This window comes from Rhinoderma darwinii, chromosome 1 (genome assembly GCF_050947455.1).
Source record: "Rhinoderma darwinii isolate aRhiDar2 chromosome 1, aRhiDar2.hap1, whole genome shotgun sequence".
NCBI lineage: Eukaryota > Metazoa > Chordata > Amphibia > Anura > Rhinodermatidae > Rhinoderma > Rhinoderma darwinii.
The window spans coordinates 252,264,727-252,283,400 of record NC_134687.1 but is presented as its reverse complement, the minus strand read 5'-3'; the positions used below and the strand labels follow the sequence as shown (position 1 = coordinate 252,283,400).

General features: G+C 42.0%; 1 protein-coding gene across 1 annotated transcript in view; it reads left to right on the top strand.

Moving 5' to 3' along the window:
• Positions 1-18,674, top strand: part of SAFB (scaffold attachment factor B) — a 163,590-nt gene that overhangs the window by 132,612 nt on the left and 12,304 nt on the right. Inside the window, exons 17-18 of the mRNA XM_075863558.1 lie at positions 11,662-11,720; positions 11,852-11,906. Of these exons, the coding sequence (XP_075719673.1) occupies positions 11,662-11,720; positions 11,852-11,906 (114 nt within the window). The remainder of the gene's footprint in view (positions 1-11,661; positions 11,721-11,851; positions 11,907-18,674) is intronic.

Genomic DNA, 18,674 nt, shown 5'->3' with positions numbered 1-18,674 from the left:
GTATGATAAATTTTAAAACTGACTTTCATACAGAGCTCTGGTTATTCGGTTATACATTGATATATTGTGTCATCCCTTATCGCCCTCTTATAGCAGACTTTGCACCTCTTTTGACTTTTTCCCTTCTTGCCAGTTTGGGGAACTTCTCCTGGAAAGTGTTGCCGCCTTGGTACGATGCATGTGGCCCCGCTTCCAGAAGTACTGGGTGCCCCCCCTTCTTGGTCCCTAAAGATTAGGTACTTGATAATCACCTCTTGAAATTCCAGGAAAGTTCCCGTCTGGCCTGCACATCGACGTAGCACGTACGCATTGTACAATGCCATCTGTATGATGTGCCCGGCCATCATCTTATACCACACCGCATGGCGCTGTAGGGCTTCAGGATTTGATCTTACAAGTCCATCCCTCCCATGTACCTATTGTAGTCCAGGATGCAGTCTGGTTTGGGGATGGCCTTCCCTTCATATAGCCTAAACCTGTAGGTATACCCGGATGCACTCTCGCAGCTTATACATCTTCACGCCATACCTTGCCCTCTTAACCGGCAGGTACTCGCGGAATTGAACCCTCCCTTTAAAATGTACCAGGGACTCCTCAATAGAAATACACTTCTCGGGGGTGAATGCTTGGGAAAACCGGACACTGGCACGGTCTAATAGGGGTCTCCGTTTATACAAACGGTCAAAACTGGGGTCATCTCGGGGTGGGCACGGCTCATTATCAGTATAATGTAAGAAGCGAAGTATTGCCTCATTTATTTATTTTTTTAGGTTCCAGTTCAGTTCTGAAGTTGCTTTGAGGGGCCCATATATTAGAAACCCCTATCAAATACACCATTTTAGAAACTAGACCCCTCAAAGTATTCACAACAGCATTTAGAAAGTTTATGAACCCTTTAGGTGTTTCACAGAAATTTAGAGCAAAGTAGAGGTGAAATTTACATTTATTTTTTTTTTGTCAGAAAATCCTCTTTATACCATTTTTTTTATAACACAGAAGGATTTATCAGAGAAACGCAACCTAATATGTGTTGCCCAGATTCTGCAGTTTTGAGAAATATCCCACATGTGGCCCTAGTGTGGTAATGGACTGAAGCACCGGCCTCCGACGCAAAGGAGCACCTAGTGAATTTTGAGGCCTCTTTTTTTATTAGGCACCATGTCCGGTTTGAAGAGGTCTTGTGGTGCCAAAACAGTGGCAACCCCTCAAGTGACCCCAATTTGGAAACTAGACCCCTTGAGGAATCCATTGTAGTTTTCTTGGGGTGCATGCGGCTTTTTGATCAGTTTTTATTCTATTTTTAGGTGGCGTGGTGACTAATAAACAGCAATTCTACTATTGTTTTTTTATTCTTTTTTTTTTTTTACTGCGTGCACCGTGCGCTATAAATGACATATTCACTTTATTCTGCGGGGCGATACGATTACGTCGATACCAGATGTTTATAGTTTTTTTTTATGTCTTATGGCGTTTGCACAATAAAATACGTTTTGTAAACAATCATTCACTTTTTGTGTTACCTTATTCTAAGCGCCATAACGTTTTTATTTTGCAATCAATAAAGCCGTGCGAGGAGTTATTTTTTGCGTAACGAACTGTAGTTTCAATCAGTACCATTTTTCGGTACATGCGACTTTTTGATCTCTTTTTATTCAATTTTTTGGGAGGTGAAGTGACAAAACAATTGTGATTGTGGTTCGGTTTATTATTTTCTTTTACGACGTTCACCGCGCGGGATAAATAACGAAATAATTTTGTAGTTCAGGCCGTTACGGACGCGGCGATACCAATTATGTATAGTTTATTTGTTTATATATTTTTATTAATAATAAAGGACTGATCAGGGAAAAGGGGGATTTTTACTTTTATTACTTTTAAATCTTTTTTCTTATTTTGACACCTTTTTTTTTTACTTTGTCCCACTAGGGGACTTGAGGGCAGGAGGCCCTGATCGCTATTTTAATACACTGCACTGCATGCGTAGTGCAGTGTATTAGAGCTGTCAGCTACTCACTGACAGACTTTGTCAGGACCCACTAGGCTTCCGTCGATTGCATAGCCCGGACGCCATTGTTTGGTGTCCGGTTGCCATAGTCACCATCGCCGGCCGCTATAGTGTAGCAGGCCGGCGATGGCAGCTTAACCCCTAAAAAGCCGGGATCGCTATTGAACACTGCTTTTCAGGGGTTAATCAGCGGGGACACAGCGATCGGTCCCCGCTGTAGGAGCTGTGACAGCTGCGGAACGAGACAGCAGCTGTCACAGCTCCTGTATGTGTCGGGAGGGCGGCCGAAATGGCAGTTACTCCTGTGACGTACTATTCCGTCATGGAGCGCGAACAGGGCGGTTTCCATGACGGAATAGTACGTCACTGAGCGTTAAGGGGTTAAAGCAGCCTCTAGAATTTGACCTTGCTTAAGGAAATGTTTTCCTAACAGGGATTTGAACATAGTCCTTCGGTGTCTTACAAAATTCCTTTTTGAACCTATTCGGGAGTCTAGTTTTAAAATATTTTCTATAAAAGCGGCCTTCATAGTAGCACTTTCTACAGAAGAGTCTCTGAACTCCAGGCCCTATCCTGTAAAGAAGCCCATCGAAAAAAACAACTCTTTGTCAACATCTAAAAATTGTGAGAAAATATTCCATACCCTTGATGTAAGAAGTTATCCTTCAATACTTACAGGTTTGGGAACCTTGGGGAATTGATAGAAATGTATTCATTCCATTCCAGGCGAAAAACAAAGGGACATTTTTTTCAAAGAGCTCTATTGCTAGATGGATTAAAGAAGCCTATAGAGCCTTTGGTAAGAATACTCCTCAAGGACTTAAAACAGATTCTACTAACGCTGTATACTCCTCCTGGGCAGAAAGAACGGATGCGTCTCTGGGAACAGATCTGCAGAGCTGCCACTTGGACTAATATCCATACCTTTAATAGACATTATATATTGTCTCCAATGCAGATATGGATTTTGGGCTTAAAGTCCTTTCTGCAATCAACCCTCCCTAAGAGTTGTAATCTGGTATTCTCCAGTTCTGTCATGATCAGAAGAAATGGAATCTGAGAATTACTTCCTACCGGTAATTCTGTTTCCATCAGTCCATCATGACAGGAACCCTAATTCCCACTCATTCGTTAAATCTTGTGATGTAACATTGTATTTGGCGTTAAGTCATTTTTTTTCACTTTAGTCTCGTGTAGTGACTGGTAAATTACTGGAGGGTGGTTGAGGGGAAGGGTCTTTTAAACTGTGTTCCTGTTGCTATAGAGGTCAGGGGGCAACCTCCAGTTGTGCGGTCATGATGGACTCATGTAAACCGAATTACCGGTAGTGATTTGCCATATTTTTTTTTTTTTCATTTTGATTGCATAAATCCAATAGATTCTGCAATTGATCTCTGGGGTCTAAATTCTCACTACACCCCTAGATATATTCCTTGAGGTGTGAAGTTTCACAAATGGAGTCACTTTTGGGGGGGAAGGTTTCCTCTGTTTTTTGGTCCCTCAAGGGCACTGCAAATGTGACCTGGCACCCGAAAACCATTCCAGCGAAATTTGAGATCCAAAAGTCAAAATTGTTATTTTTCCCTTATAAGCCTTGATATGTGTCTAAACCACTGTTTACATCCACGTATAGGGTATTGTCATACTTGGGAGAAATTACAAATGTTAGAATGTTTTCATTTCCACAAGGAAAAAGAGAAAAATACGTTTTTTTATTGGAAAGCATTTCACAGCCCAATTCAAATGAATTCGGCAAAAAATCTGTGGGGTCAAAATACTCACTATACCAGTAGATTAATTCCTTGTAGTGTAGTTTGCCAAATTGAGTCACTTTTGGGGGGGTTTCTACTACTTTGGTACCTCATGGGCTTTGCTGCACCCGGAAACCAATACAGCAAAATTTTAGCTTCAAAAGCCAAATGGCGCACCTTCCTTTCTGAGTTCTGCCATGTGACGAAAAGGCAGTTTATGACCACATATGGTGTATTGTCGTACATGGGAGAAATTTCTTTACAAATGTTGGTGTGCTTTCTCCTATTATTCCTTATGAAAATGAAAAAAAATCTGAGCATTAACTTAATTTTATGAGAAGAAAATATAATGTATTTTGATTTTTCACAGCTTAAATCCAATCAATTTAGCAAAAAAAAAATTCCTTTGGGTGTAGTTTCCAAAATGGTTTCTTTTTTGGGGTTGTTTCCTTTGTTTTGGTACCACAAGACCTGTTCAAACCTGACATGGTGCCTGAAATATATTCTAATAAAAGGGTGGCCCTAAAATCCACTAGGTGCGTCTGAGGCCTGTGCTTCAGTCACGTAGCACACTAGGGCCACGTGTGAGATATTTCAAAAACTGCAGGATCTGGGTAATAAATATGGAGCGGTGTTTCTCTGGTTAAACCTTCGGTTACAGAAAAAATTGGATTCAAATTGCTTTTCTGCAATAAAGTAAATTAAACCTCCACTTTTGCTTTTACCCCTTCCCGCCATTTCACGTACTGTTACGTGATGAGAGATGGTGTTTTCCCGCAACTCCACATAATTGTACGTGAAACAGATGGCGCTGAGCCAGCGACATCACCGCCGGGTGACATCTGTATGTTACAGCTGGCACCCTGAGGGTTCGGCCAGGACCGGAGCTAGCCTCCGATCCGACCGATTAACCCCTCACATGCTGCGTTCAATAGAGATCGCAGCATGTGAGGAGTTTATAGCCACCGGCACCCCAGCAACGTGATCGCTGGGTTGCCGGTGGCTGCAAAGGCGATCGGAAGGCTAATCCTTACCTCCCGGTCTGCCAGTAAGGGAATCCTCCTATGCCCCGTCGTCGGCGGGGCCCAGGAGGCTTCCGGTACCATCGGCAAGATGGCGCCGGCTCAGAAGCTGAGCCGGCGTCATCAGCAGTGGGTGTCCGCTGTATGTTACCTACAGCTCAGATTCCTGCCATTAACCCCTTCAATGCAGCGATTCAATGCAGTCGCTGCATCAAAGAGGTTTGTATGAAATCGGCAGCCCTGCAATGCGATGGCAAGGCTGGCGACTGTTACTATGGCAACAGGATGCCTAACAATGGCTTCCTATCTGCGGAGGCGGAGCCTGATCGGCTTGCTGTCAGTGAACAACTGACAGTTCTAATACATTGCACTACATAGGTAGTGCAATGTATTAGAACATCAAACAAACAGTTGGACCTTCAAGTCCCCTAGTGGGACTAAAGAAAAGTGTAAAAATACAAGTTGTAATACAATAAAAGTTTGAAATAATAACACAACACAATCGCCCTTTTTGCCTTATCAAGTCATTTATTATTGAAAAAAATAATAAATCCATACATATTTGGTATCGCTACGACCGTAACGAACTTAACTATAAAAATATTATGTTATTTATTCCGCACAGTGAACGCCGTAAAAAAAAACTAAAAAATACTGACATAATTGCTATTTTTTGGTCACTTTGTCTTCCAAAAATTGAAATAAAAAGTGATCAAAAAGTCGCATGTACCCAGAAATGGTGTCTATAAAAACTATAACTCCTCTCGCTAAAAACAAGCCCTCATACAGCTCCGTCCACGAAAAAATTAGAACCGTTGTCTCTCTCACAACTTGGCGACAGAAAAAATCCATTCTCTTTACAAAAGTAATTTTATTGTGCAAAAATGTTGTAAAACATAAAAAGTGCTATCAATTAGGTATCACCGGAATCTGACTGACCCGCAGAATAAAGGTAACATGTAATTTATAACGCATGGTGAACGCTGTATAAAAAGAATTTTAAAAAAATATGCCAGAATTGCTGTTTTTTGGTCACCTTGCCTCCCAAAAAAAAAAGGATGTGATCAAAAAGTCACATGTACCCCAAAATGGTACCAATAAAAACTACAGCTCGTCCCGCAAAAAAAACAGCCGACATACCACTACGTTTAGGGAAAAATAAAATTAGTTAGAGGCTCTGTCACCACATTGTGCAACCCCGATCTGCTATTGCAGCAGATCGGCGCTGCAATGTAGATTACAGTAACGTTTTTATTTTTAAAAAACGAGCATTTTTGGCCAAGTTATGACCATTTTCGTATTTATGCAAATGAGGCTTGCAAAAGTACAACTGGGCGTGTTGAAAAGTAAAAGTACAAGTGGGCGTGTATTAGGTGCGTACATCGGGGCGTGTTTACTACTTTTACTAGCTGGGCTTTCTGATGAGAAGTATCATCCACTTCTCTTCAGAACGCCCAGCTTCTGGCAGTGCAGCACTGTGACGTCACTCACAGGTCCTGCATCGTGTCGGCACCAGAGGACCGGTGAGTGAGAGCATCAGCGTTTGCAGGTAAGTAGCTACATCGACTTACCTGCAAACGCCGATGCTGCTGCAGAATCATCTGTAGCCTCTGGTGCCGACACGATGCAGGACCTGTGAGTGACGTCACAGTGCTGCACTGCCAGAAGCTGGGCGTTGTGAAGAGAAGTGGATGACACTTCTATACACAACGCCCAGCTAGTAAAAGTAGTAAACACGCCCCGATGTACGCACATAATACACGCCCAGTTGTACTTTTACTTTTCAACACGCCCAGTTGTACTTTAGCAAGCCTCATTTGCATAAATACGAAAATGGTCATAACTTCGCCAAAAATGCTCGTTTTTTAAAAATAAAAACGTTACTGTAATCTACATTGCAGCGCCGATCTGCTGCAATAGCAGATAGGGGTTGCAAAATCTGGTGACAGAGCCTCTTTAAGGCTCCAATAAGCCAGGAAATAAAAATATGCAGTTGTGCCGGCCCGAGGGGGAACGTTTCTTCTGTTTCAAGTGGCGAATTATCAAGGCCCCTAAAATTAGGGAACCAGGAAGGGGAGGGCCCAAACATATCTGCTGGAAGGGTGCCCGTATTATACCAGGACAACACTTCCCAGCAAAATTCCTCAAACTGCAAAGATCCCGAGTGTGGACCAAAAGGGGGATAAGGAAGGACCATTTATTAGTGCGACACCGGTCTGTGCAGAAAGGATTGTGTCACAGCGTAACACACATCTATGGATCCTTTTATTGTTTTGTTTTTTTTTACCCCATTATGCCACCTGACTTCGGCCGGCTTACATGTACCCCCACATTATAAACGGAAACACCAGTAAGACTCCAAACAAAACTACTAGAAGCAAAATCCACGCTCCAAATGGCGCTACCTCCCTTCTGAACCCTACAGTGCGCCCAAACAGCAGTTTCCTTCCACATATATGGCATCGGCATACCCGGGTGAACCCTTTTAACAATTTTTGGGGTGTGTGTCTCCAGTGGCACAAGCTGGGCGCCACATATTGGCATATCTATGGAAAAAAAAATCCTATTTTCACTCTGCAACATCGAGTGCACACCAATTTCTGCCTATCACCTGTGTGGTTAATATGCACACTACACCCCCTAGGTGAATACCTTGAGGGGTGTAGTTTCCAAAATGGGGTCACTTCTGGGGGGGATCCACTGTTTTGGTCCCACAGGGAATTTGCAAATGCGACATAGCGCCCAGAAACCAATCCAGCAAAATCTGCACTCCAAATGGCGCTCCTTCCCTTCCGATCCCTACTCTGTGCCCAAACAGCAGTTTATAACCACGTATGTGGTATTGCCGTACACAGGAGAAGTTGCTTTACAAGTGTTGGGGTGCTTTTTTCCCCATTTATTTGTTGAGAAAATTAAACCTTTTCAGCTAAAACGACGTCTTATTGAAGAAAGGATTTTTTATTTTATTTTTTCACTGCCAAATTCTAATAAAATCTATGAAACACCTGTGGGGTCAAAATGCTCACTACACCCCTAGATGAATTCCTCAAGGGGTGTAGTTTCGTGAATCGAGTCACTTTTGGGGAGTTTCCACTGTACTGGTGCCTTAGGAGCTTTGCAAAAGTGACATGGTGTCAAGAAACCAATCCAGCAAAATCTGTGCTCCAAAAGCCAAATGGCGCTCCTTCTCTTCTGATCCTTGACGTGTGCCCAAACAGCAGTTTATGACCACAAATGGGGTATTGCCGTACTCCAGAGAAGTTGCTTTACAAATGTTGGGGTTCTTTTATTCCTTTGTGTTGAGAAAATGAAAAATTTTGAGCTAAAGCTACGTCTTATTGGAAAAAAAGGATTTTTTTTAAAATCTTAACTGCACAATTCTAATAAAAAAATGAGGGTTCAAAATGCTCACTACACTCCTAGATGGATTCTTCAAGGGGTGTAGTTTCCTAAATGGAGTCACTTTTTTGGTGTTTTCACTGTTTTGTTCCCTTAGGGACTTTGCAAATCCGACGTGGTCTCCGCAAACCATTCCTGCTAAATTTGAGCTCCAAAAGCAAAATGGCGCTCTTTCCCTTCTAAGCCCTGCCGTGTGTCCAAACAGCCTTTTATGACCACATGCGGGGTATTGTTTTACTCTGGAGAAATTGCTTTACAAAAGTAGTGGTGCATTTTCTCCTTTTAGTCCTTGTGGAAATTAGCTAAACCTACATTTTCTTTGAAAGAATGTAGATTTTTATTTTCACGGCCTACTTCCAATAATTTCTGCAAAAAACCTGTGCGGTCAAAATGCTCACTATACCCCTAGATAATTTCCTCAAGGGGTATAGTTTCCAAAATGGGGTCACTTTTGGGGGATTGCCACTGTTTTGGCGCCGAAAGAGCCTTTCAGACCTAACATGGTGCCTAAAATATTTTCTAATAAAAAGGAGGCCCCAAAATCCTCTAGGAGTTCCTTTGTTTCTGAGGCCTGTGCTTCAGTCAATAAGTGCACTAGGGCCACAAGTTGGGTATTTCTAAAAACTGCAGAATCTGGGCAGTAGATATTGAGTTGCGTTTCTCTGGTAATACTTTGTGTAACAAAAAAAATAGATAAAATTAATTTCTGCAAAAAAAAAAAAAAATTTGAACATTTCACATCTACTTTGCCTTAATTCCTGTGAAACATCTAAAGGGTTAAGAAACTTTCTAAATGCTGTTTTGAATACTTTGAGGGGTGAAGTTTTTAAAATGGGGTGACTTATCGAGGGTTTCTAATATATAAGGCCCTAAAATCCACTTAACTGAACTGCTCCCTGTAAAAATAGCCTTTTGAAATTTTCTTGAAAATGTGAGAAATTGCTGCTAAAGTTCTAAGCCTTTTGATGTCGTAGAAAAATAAAAGGATGTTCTAAAAACAATGCCAATCTAAAGTAGACATATGGGTGATGTTAATACCACACAAAATTGTTGCTAATTAACATCTGTCTTACAAGCAGATACATATAAATTTAGAAAAATGCTAATTTTTGCAATTTTTAGCCAAATTTTGGTGTGTTTCACAATTAAATACTTAAAGGGAATGTGTTGCCAGAAAAACATGTTGTTTTTTTTTCAATTAAACATTTAGTGTGTGGGTGATTAAACATTGTTCAAATTTGTTTTATTTTTTTCACGAGTCAGGAAATATTATAAATTAATTCTAATTTATAATACTACCCATTTTTGGTCACTAGATGGAGCTATTCCCAAAATTGCAGCATTGCAACATTGGGTTAAAAGCCCTCGCTCTAGTGAGCTCTCAGCATCCCCCCCTCCTTTATCCTGGCTAGTGCCGGGATAAACGAGGGGTTTGAACGGTGTAACCTCCTACACTGTGTGTCGCCATTTTTGGAGCTAACACACAGTGTAGTAGGTTTACATACAGTAGTAAACACACACAAACACGGAACATACATTGAAATCTCTTACCTGCTCCTGCCGCCGCGGCTCCCTCCGGCCCGTCCGCTCCGTTTGCTGCCGCTGGTCCAAGTGCACAAATCCGGAAGCCGCGACCGGAAGTAGTAATATTACTGTCCGGCCGCGACTTCCGGTCCACAGGAAAATGGCGCCGGACGGCGCCAATTTCGAATTGGACTGTGTGGGAGCGGCGCATGCGCAGTTCCCACACAGACGCCGTACACTGAAGTCAATGGGACGGGAGCCGTTCGCAGTCCCTATGGGACTGTGGCTGCCGTATTCCATGTCTGTATGTGTCGTTAATCGACACAGACAGAAATGGAACAAAAAATGGCAGCCCCCATAGGGAAGAAAAAGTGTAAAAATAAGAAAAAGTAAAACACAAACACACGAATATAAACGTTTTTAATAAAGCACTAACATCTTTAACATATAAAAAAATAATTTGTGATGACACTGTTCCTTTAATGTATCGAGCAAATTTTGCCAGTAACAAAGTCCAATGTGTCACGAGAAAACAATCTCAATCGCTTGCATAGGTAAAAGCATTCCGAAGTTATTACCACATAAAGTGAAACATGTCAGATTTGGATAAATTGGCGGTGTCCTGAAGGCCAAAACAGGCTGTCCTTTAAGGGGTTAAAGGGGTTTTCCCATGAGAGACATTTATGACATATCCACTGGATATGAAGAAAAATAGAAGGTTTTGAAGCAGCACAAATCCTGAGTCTGGTGCGGTGCACACTGTCAAGCCAGGCAAACCCACTCCGGCATAATGCAAATTGCAAGACAAATAGTAGAACAACAGCACACGTCTCCAGATAATCAAAGTGGTTTTATTGTCAAAACATCCACGACATACAGGCTATGTTTGCCTATTAGTCGTTGATGTTTTGACAATAAAACCACTTTGAAGATCTGGAGACGTGTGCTGTTGTCCTACTATTTGTCTTGGAATATCCACTGGATATGTCATAAATGTCAGGTAGTTGTGGGACCCACACCTATATCCAGAACGGGGCCCCCTAAACTCTGCTCTAACTTTATTATTCTACTCCCTCTCCCTCCCCGGCCACTATATGGTCGGGAGTTATGAAAACAACGTAACTTGCTGAGCTACGCTGTTTCCATAAGTCCCATAGTAGTGAATGGCCATTACAGAAGCAGCGTAGCATGCGCGCTACACGGTTTCCATAATTACCATTCAGTTCCATGAGACTTATGGAAACAATGAGTTACGCTGTTTCCGAATTCATGGTCTGAATTCACTTGCTTCTGCCGCAATGCAGAGCAGCAGAACTGGTATTATCCGGCCCTGTTTTGGAGATAGGTGCAGGTCCCAGAGGTGGGACCCGCATTTATCTGACATTTAGGATATAACCTCTTTAAATCTTGTGAAATGCCTAAAGGTTTAAACTTTCTAAATGCTGTTTTGAATAGTTTTTAATATGGGGGCTTTCTAATATATAGGCCCCTCAAATCCACTTCAGAGCTGAACTTGTTCCTAAAAATATAGGTGTTGGAAATCTTGAAAATTTGAGGGATTGCAGCTAAAGTTCTAAGCCTTGTAATGTCCTAGAAAAATAAAAGGACGTTCAAAAAACGATGCCAACATAAACATAATCCTATAGTAAATGTTAATTAGGAACTATTTTGTGTGGTATTACTATCTCTTACAAGCAGGTACATTTAAATTTAGAAAAATGCTGGTCTTTTTCACATGCTGAATGTATCTGCAGTTTGTAAGTAGCAATATTTAGTAATGTGTCAACAGAAAACAATCTCAGAATCGCTTGGATAAGTGGAACCATTCCAAAGTTATTACCACATAAAGTGACATGTCAGATTTGAAAAAAAATTGGCTGTGTCCATAAATTGGCTGTGTTTCCAAGGGGTTAAGATTGTCTTGTTGTTTTTTTTTTAATAACACATTCTTTTGCTTTAGGGATGGTCGTGATTGGGGAGATCATGGTCGGAAGATGGATACTTTTCCTTCGAGACCAGGTAAGATGGACAGTAGAATAAACCACAAATTCATTTGGTTGTCTTGGGATCAATCTTGGTCCAAAGGCTTCACTATTTATTGTGCCTGTGGATTTTCCCCTTAGACCTACTAATCATTTTTATTTTAAAAGGTCGTGGCATTCCAGTTCCCTCAGGGCAAGGACACATGAATAGAGGAATTCATGGGTAAGCATAGTTCAGTTATGTATATATCTGCATGTACTTTAGAAGTTTGGTAGAATGTGGGTTGTAAATTAAATAAACAATTGTAAATGTGTAAATCAGAAGTTAGAACCATAGCCATCACATTCATCAATTTCAGTAGTTTCACAAAAACAAAACTGGCAATGTTAACCCTTTCCAGACATCTGCTGTGTATATATACGGCGCTATCGGGCAGCGGTTCCCACAACGCACCGTACCATTTACGTCGCGGTAATGGTGCGGGCTCAGAAGCCGAGCCCACACCATTCTGCCGGGTGTCAGCTGTATATTACAGCTGACATCTCGCTGTAGCGGCCAGCACCAGAGCTGGTCTCCGATCCGGCCGATTTTTAAACCCTCAGATGCTGCGCTCAATAGAGAGCGCAGCATCTGAGGGTTTTTGAGCCGACCGGCAGCCCAGTGACCTAATTGCTGGGTTGCCGATGGTTGTTATGTCAACCGGAGGCCTAACAATGGCCTTCGGCTCTGCCTAGTACGGAAGCCTATGAGGACCCGCTTGCGGCGGGTCCTCATAGGCTTTGTCACTGACCGCTCTAATACACTGCACTACGTATGTAGTTCAGTGTATTAGTAGAGAGATCGGAGCTGCAGGCCTTCAAGTCCCGTGGTGGGACAAATAATAAAAGTTACGAAAAAAGTTGTCAAAAAAAATAAAATAATACGTTTGAAGTTAAAAAAAAGTCCTGACACCGCTTTGTCCATGCAAAAATAAGTTATGGATCTTATAATATGGCGACACAGAAAACTATTTTTTTTTATTTTAAGACGTTATTTTATTGTGCAAAAGCTGCAATACATAAAAAAAAAACTATATAAGTTTGGTATCGCAAGTAATCGTATTGACCTGCAGAATAAAGTTTACATGTAGTTTATGGCGTACGGTGAATGGCGTAAAAAAAAAACCATCCCAGAATTTCTTGTTTTTGGTTATTTCCTCTTCCAAAAAGTTTACTAAAAAGTGATCAAAAAGTCCCAAAATGGTACCAATAAAATCCACAGCCCTTCTCGCAGAAAAAAAAGACCCCGCACTGTACTAGTAATGCACAGATGAAAAAAATTCCTCATGTGCAGGCCGGAGGGGAACATTACTTCAGTTTCAGGGCCCCAGTATTAAGGAACCAGGAAGGGACTCCGCATATCTGCTGAAATCAGGGGCACCCGTAATATGCCAGGGCAGCACTTTCTCAGCAAAATTTCCCAAACTACAAAGGAGGAAAAGTCCCCAAAAGGTGCAGTGTTACGAAAGAGGATAAGAAAGATTACCGTTTATCAGTGCGACACTGGCCTGTGCATAAAGGATTGCTTTACAGCATATCCCATATCTATAGATAGTTTTATTATTTTACCCCATTATTATACCCTCTTATTATGATGTACTCCGCACAGATTACATGTGCCCCCCATTTTAAACTGAAATACCAGTAATACTCAAACAAAATTACTAACCGGCAAAATCCACGCTCCAAATGGCGGTCCTTTCCTTCTTTGCCCTACAGTGTGCTAAAACAGCAGTTTACGTCCACATGTAAGACATTACCATACTCGGGTGAACCCGCTTAGCAATCTATGGTGTAAGATACTCCAGTGGCACAAGCTGGGCATAGCATTTTGTTCGGTGGAACAGCATATTAGTGGAAAAATTAAAATTTTTATTTTGCATCCTACACAGCGTATTAATTTCTGAAAAACACCTGTGGGGTCTAAATTCTCACTGCACTCCTTGATAAATGCCTTTAAGGGTGTAGTTTCTAAAATGGGGTCACTTTTAAAAAAAAAAAAAAAAATGATTTGGGTACATCATGGGTCCACAAACCATTCCAGCAAAAATTACTCTCCAAAAGTCAAATACCATCAGCAGTTTCTAACCACATATGGGGTGTTACCATAATTGCTTTACAAGTTTTGAGATTCTTTTTCTCTCATTCCTTGTGAAAATGAAAAATGTTGATCTACATCTTATTGGGGGGAAAAATATTTTCATTTTCATGGCTTAATTCTAATTCAGCAAAAAACCTTTTTAGGGTCAAAATTCTCACTATACCCCTAGATTCCTCAAGGGGTGTATTTTACCCAAATGGAGCCACTTTTGGGGTGTTTCACTGTACTAGTACTACAGGGGCTCAGCAAATGTGACATGGCGCCCAGATACCATTCCAATATCCAAATGGCACTCCTTCCCTTGTGAGCCCTACAGTGTATCCAAACAGCAGTTTATGACCACATATGGGGTATTTCTTTGCGCAGGAGAAATTGCTTTACTGAAATAAAATGCTCACTATGCCCCTAGATAATTTCCTCAAGGGGTGTTGTTTCCAAAATGGTGTCACTTGTGGGTGGTTTCCACTGTTTTGTCCCTTCAGGGGCTTAGCAAATGCGACATGGCCTCTGCAAAACATTCCTGCTGAATTTGAGCTCCAAAAGCCAAATGGCGATTTTTCCATTATGAGCCCTGCCCTGTGTCCAAACAGCCGTTTATTACCACATATGGGGTACTGTTTTACTCGGGAGAAATTGCTTTACAAACGTGGTGGTGCTTTGTCTCCTTTAGTCCTTGTGGAAATAAAATAAAAAAATTGGCTAAACCTACATTTTCTGCAAAAAAACAGGTGGAGTCAAAATGCCCACTATACACCTAGATAAATTCCTTGAGGTCTGTAGTTTCCTAAATGGGGTCAAATTCACTAGGTTCTACTTCTGAGGCCTGTGCTTCAGTCCATTAGCACACTAGGGCCACGTGGGATATTTCTAGAATTGTGTTTCTGTGTTAAAACCTTCTGTGTTACAAAATCAATGGATTAAAAATTATTTGTAAATTTCACCTCTACTTTGCTTTAATTCCTTTGAAAGTCTAAAGGGTTAAACTTTCTAAATGCTGTTTTGAATACTTTGTGTAGTGCAGTTTTGTAAAATGGGGTGACTTATTGGGGGTTCCTAATATATAAGCCACTTAACAAAAAATAGCCTTTCTTGAAAATGTGAGAAATTGCTGCTAAAGTTCTAATCCTTGTAACGTCCTAGAAAAATAAAAGGATGTTCAAAAAACGATGGAGGATAGTAATTAGCAATTATTTTGTGTGGTATAACTGCTTGTCTTAAGAGCAGATACATTTAAATTTAGAAAAATGCATTTGGTGCATTTTGGTGTTTTTCACAATTAAATATTAAATGTATTGAGCACATTTTACCAGTAACAAAGTCCAATGTGTCGCGAGAAAACAATCTCAATCGCTTGGATAGGTAAAAGCATTCTGACGTTTTTACCACATAAAGTAAAACCTGTCAGATTTGAAAAATGAGGCTCTGTCAGGAAGGTCAAAAGTGGCCACAGCGGGAAGGGGTTAAACATGCCACAGTGCGTGCTTTTTGTTCAGCTATAGCCACGATTGGTTCCTGAAAGAAAAGAATATAACATTACCCCTTAAGGACTAGGGATGCACGATGCATCGAAAGTTCGATACTGTTTCGATACTCTGCATCCCCAAACGGTTCCATACCGTTATTTCATGTATTTCGATACTGAGCTGTGCGGCCACATAACTCAGTATAGTAACACATGAATGTATGAGCGGGGCTGCGGCTGTGTAATACAGTCATTGCCGCGCTCCTGAGTCCTGATAACAAGTGCGCGGGGTCAGGATGTTGCGATGCGGCCGGTGCTGCACTAATGTGTGGCGGCACTGAAAACAGAAATTGGCGGGCGCTCTGCAAAACATACCCATGTTCTGTTTTCAGTGCCTGAACTGCCGCTCATTAGTGCAGTGTCTGCCACATCACCTCATGCTGACCACGCGCGCACTTCCTGTCAGGAGCGGGACAATGACTGTATTACACAGCCGCAGCCCCACTGGCGGAGATCAGAGAAACCTCTGAATGCTGCGATCACAGCTGAATGTAGCATTCAGGGGATGCCCCTTGGATCGCGTCACAGGGAATTCCTGTGACGCAATTAGGCCCATACCATATATGGGCAGACAGCCCAGGGTCCATTGAAGGACCCCAGGACTGTCCTACCATATTTCCTGTTAGGTATGTTCTAACAACTGCCTGTGTACTAAGTATGCCCTATCAGTACACAGGCTAATGTACTGTAATATAGATATGCCAGTACATTAAAGTTTTTTAAAAATAAAGTAATGTTAAAATAAATACACATACACCTTTTTTGCAATAAACATTAAAATAAGTCTAAAAAAATAAAATAAAAACTGCTTTCTATCACTTATTAATGTAGGGCACGAGATGTGATGATTTTAACCTCCAAGCGCCTCATATTAAAAGTAATTAACCCCATCATGTACCTTACATATTAACCCATTATGACTGAGAAACATGATGGGGTTATGTCCTGTTAATGTGAGGCACGTGGAGGTTAAATTCATCATCACACCACGCGCCTCACATCAGAAAATGGAAGAACTTTATTTATTTTTTATATTACTGTTGGCAATGTATCGAATTGGTATCGAAATCGCAATTCTGGTATCGTGACATCCCTATTAAGGACGCAGGCTAGTTTGGGCCTTAAGGTTCAAAGCCCGTTTTTTCAAATCTGACATGTCACTTTATGTGGTAAAAACTCTGGAATGTTTGGGGCGTGGCCGGATGAGCATGGAGTGAGACGTGTGCCTCAGCTCCTGAACACCGGGCATTACAAACGGCTCTAAACGGCTGAGAAAAGACCCAGCAAGTGCACTGACAGCGGCACTTAAGTCCTGCTTTCTGCCCTGCAACATGGGGAAAGCTAAAAAGAAAGCAAACTCTGCTAGACTTACGGAGTTCTTTCCCTCCACGAGGTCCCAAAGTGGCGCCGGCGGCTTCCAGGCTGTGAGAACGGCTGAAGAGGGACCTTCTTCTCCTTCTTCCTCGCTGCAATCTTCAGCTAGTGGGAGAGACTACACCCGGTCCTCTCATGGATCCTCTCCTCAGATGCAAAGTGATACACCCAGGGGCCGAGTGAGTACTTATGATGTTCCTCATACTCTGTCTCCTATGCTACATATGCAAAGTACAGAGACTTGTCTCTCCCCTGCTATGCACGCATCAGTCTACTGCTTCGCCTGTATCGGAAGATACTTTAAAAATCTTACTGGATAGTTTGATAACCTCTCTCCAGTCTGACATTCAAGCTGCTTTTAAAAATATCCAAATGGAATTTGCTGCTCTGGGAGAACGTACCTCTCATATGGAGAATAAAATGGCTGACTTCTCAGCAGCGCATAATGAGCTGGTAGACATCAACAGTTCTTTGGAAGAGGAAGTGTGGTCCTTACGTTTAAAGGTGGCGGATTTGGAAGATCGGTCCCGCCGCAATAACGTGCGGTTTAGAGGCATATCTGAAGCGATAAAACCGGAACAACTTGAAGAATGTCTTACTGATTTTTTTGTGGCGCTAGTACCGGATGTCCCTGTGTCAGATTTGCTTATTGATAGAGTGCATCGTATACCAAAACCCAAAGAATTACCTGCCACTATTCCACGGGATGTGATCGCTCGTTTACACTTCTATCGATTTAAAGAGAAGTTGATGCAAGCTGCCAGACAACCACCTCTTCTTCCAGACAGGTTTCAAGGTGTCTCCGCGTTCACGGATCTGTCAGCGGTTACATTGGCGAAACGACGGGAGTTCCAAGATGTGGCGAAGATTTTAAGATCGCACAATGTTCAATATCGCTGGGGATTTCCGGTCAAGCTCATTATCACTAAAGATGGTCGGAAAGTGATTGCGAACAATCCAGCCAAAGTTCTGCAACTGCTTCAGGAATGGCGTTTATCTCCGATTGCTTCCCTTCTTAAATCGCCAAGATCCAGATCCTTACCTAGATTGGAGAAGGAATGGGAAAATAAAGATCCTGACTGACTGCCTCTTGTATGTCTTGATAAATTCTGATATGATTCCTAGGGCTGTGTTCACACTGAGTTTTTTTGCAGGAGGAAAATTCCTCCTGCAAAAACTACTCCAGACATTTTTTGCACCGTGGTTTGACAAAAACTCCTCTTTCTGACTGATTGAAATGGGGTTTTGGAGGCGGAAACCGCCTCAAGATGGGTCATGACTCTTCTTTTTACCGCGACGCGTTTTTTTTTTACTAGCGCTAAAGAAAACTCGTCCAACTCCCATTGAAATCAATTGGAGGCATTTTCGGGCGGTTTTTGCCGAGTTTTGCGGCGCGGTTTCCGCGTCAAAAAACTCGTCAAAAAAACTCAGTGTGTAAAGGTTATTGCAGAATATTCTCTGTACTTCAGAAAGGGTTATGACATAACTGTCTGTTGTATATCCTTGCTGTATTTTCTTAAATGGTATGGTTCACGGTGATACACTGCAATTGATGTGTTTCACCTTCCCCCCTCTACATCTCACCTTAGGGTTTGATGTCCTCCCTCTCAGGATACTGTTAAATTGTTGTAGGTCTCTGTTAACTCCGGTCTATATCCCCTTCCCGACATCCGCCGTATAAGGTGTTCCCGCAAAGCGCCGTATAAATACGGCGCAGTGATGGTGCGGGCTCAGGAGCAGAGCCGGCACCATCACCGCGGGGTGACAGCTGTATTATACAGCTGGCACCCTCCTGTAACTGCCAGGACCGGAGCTATTCTCCGATACGGCAGATTAACCCCTCAGATGCTGCGCTCAATAGAGCGCAGCATCTGATAGGTTTTAACCCGACCGGCAACCCAGTGACGCAATCGCTGGGTTGCTGTAGCAATCGGACGCCAGAAAATGGCTTCAGA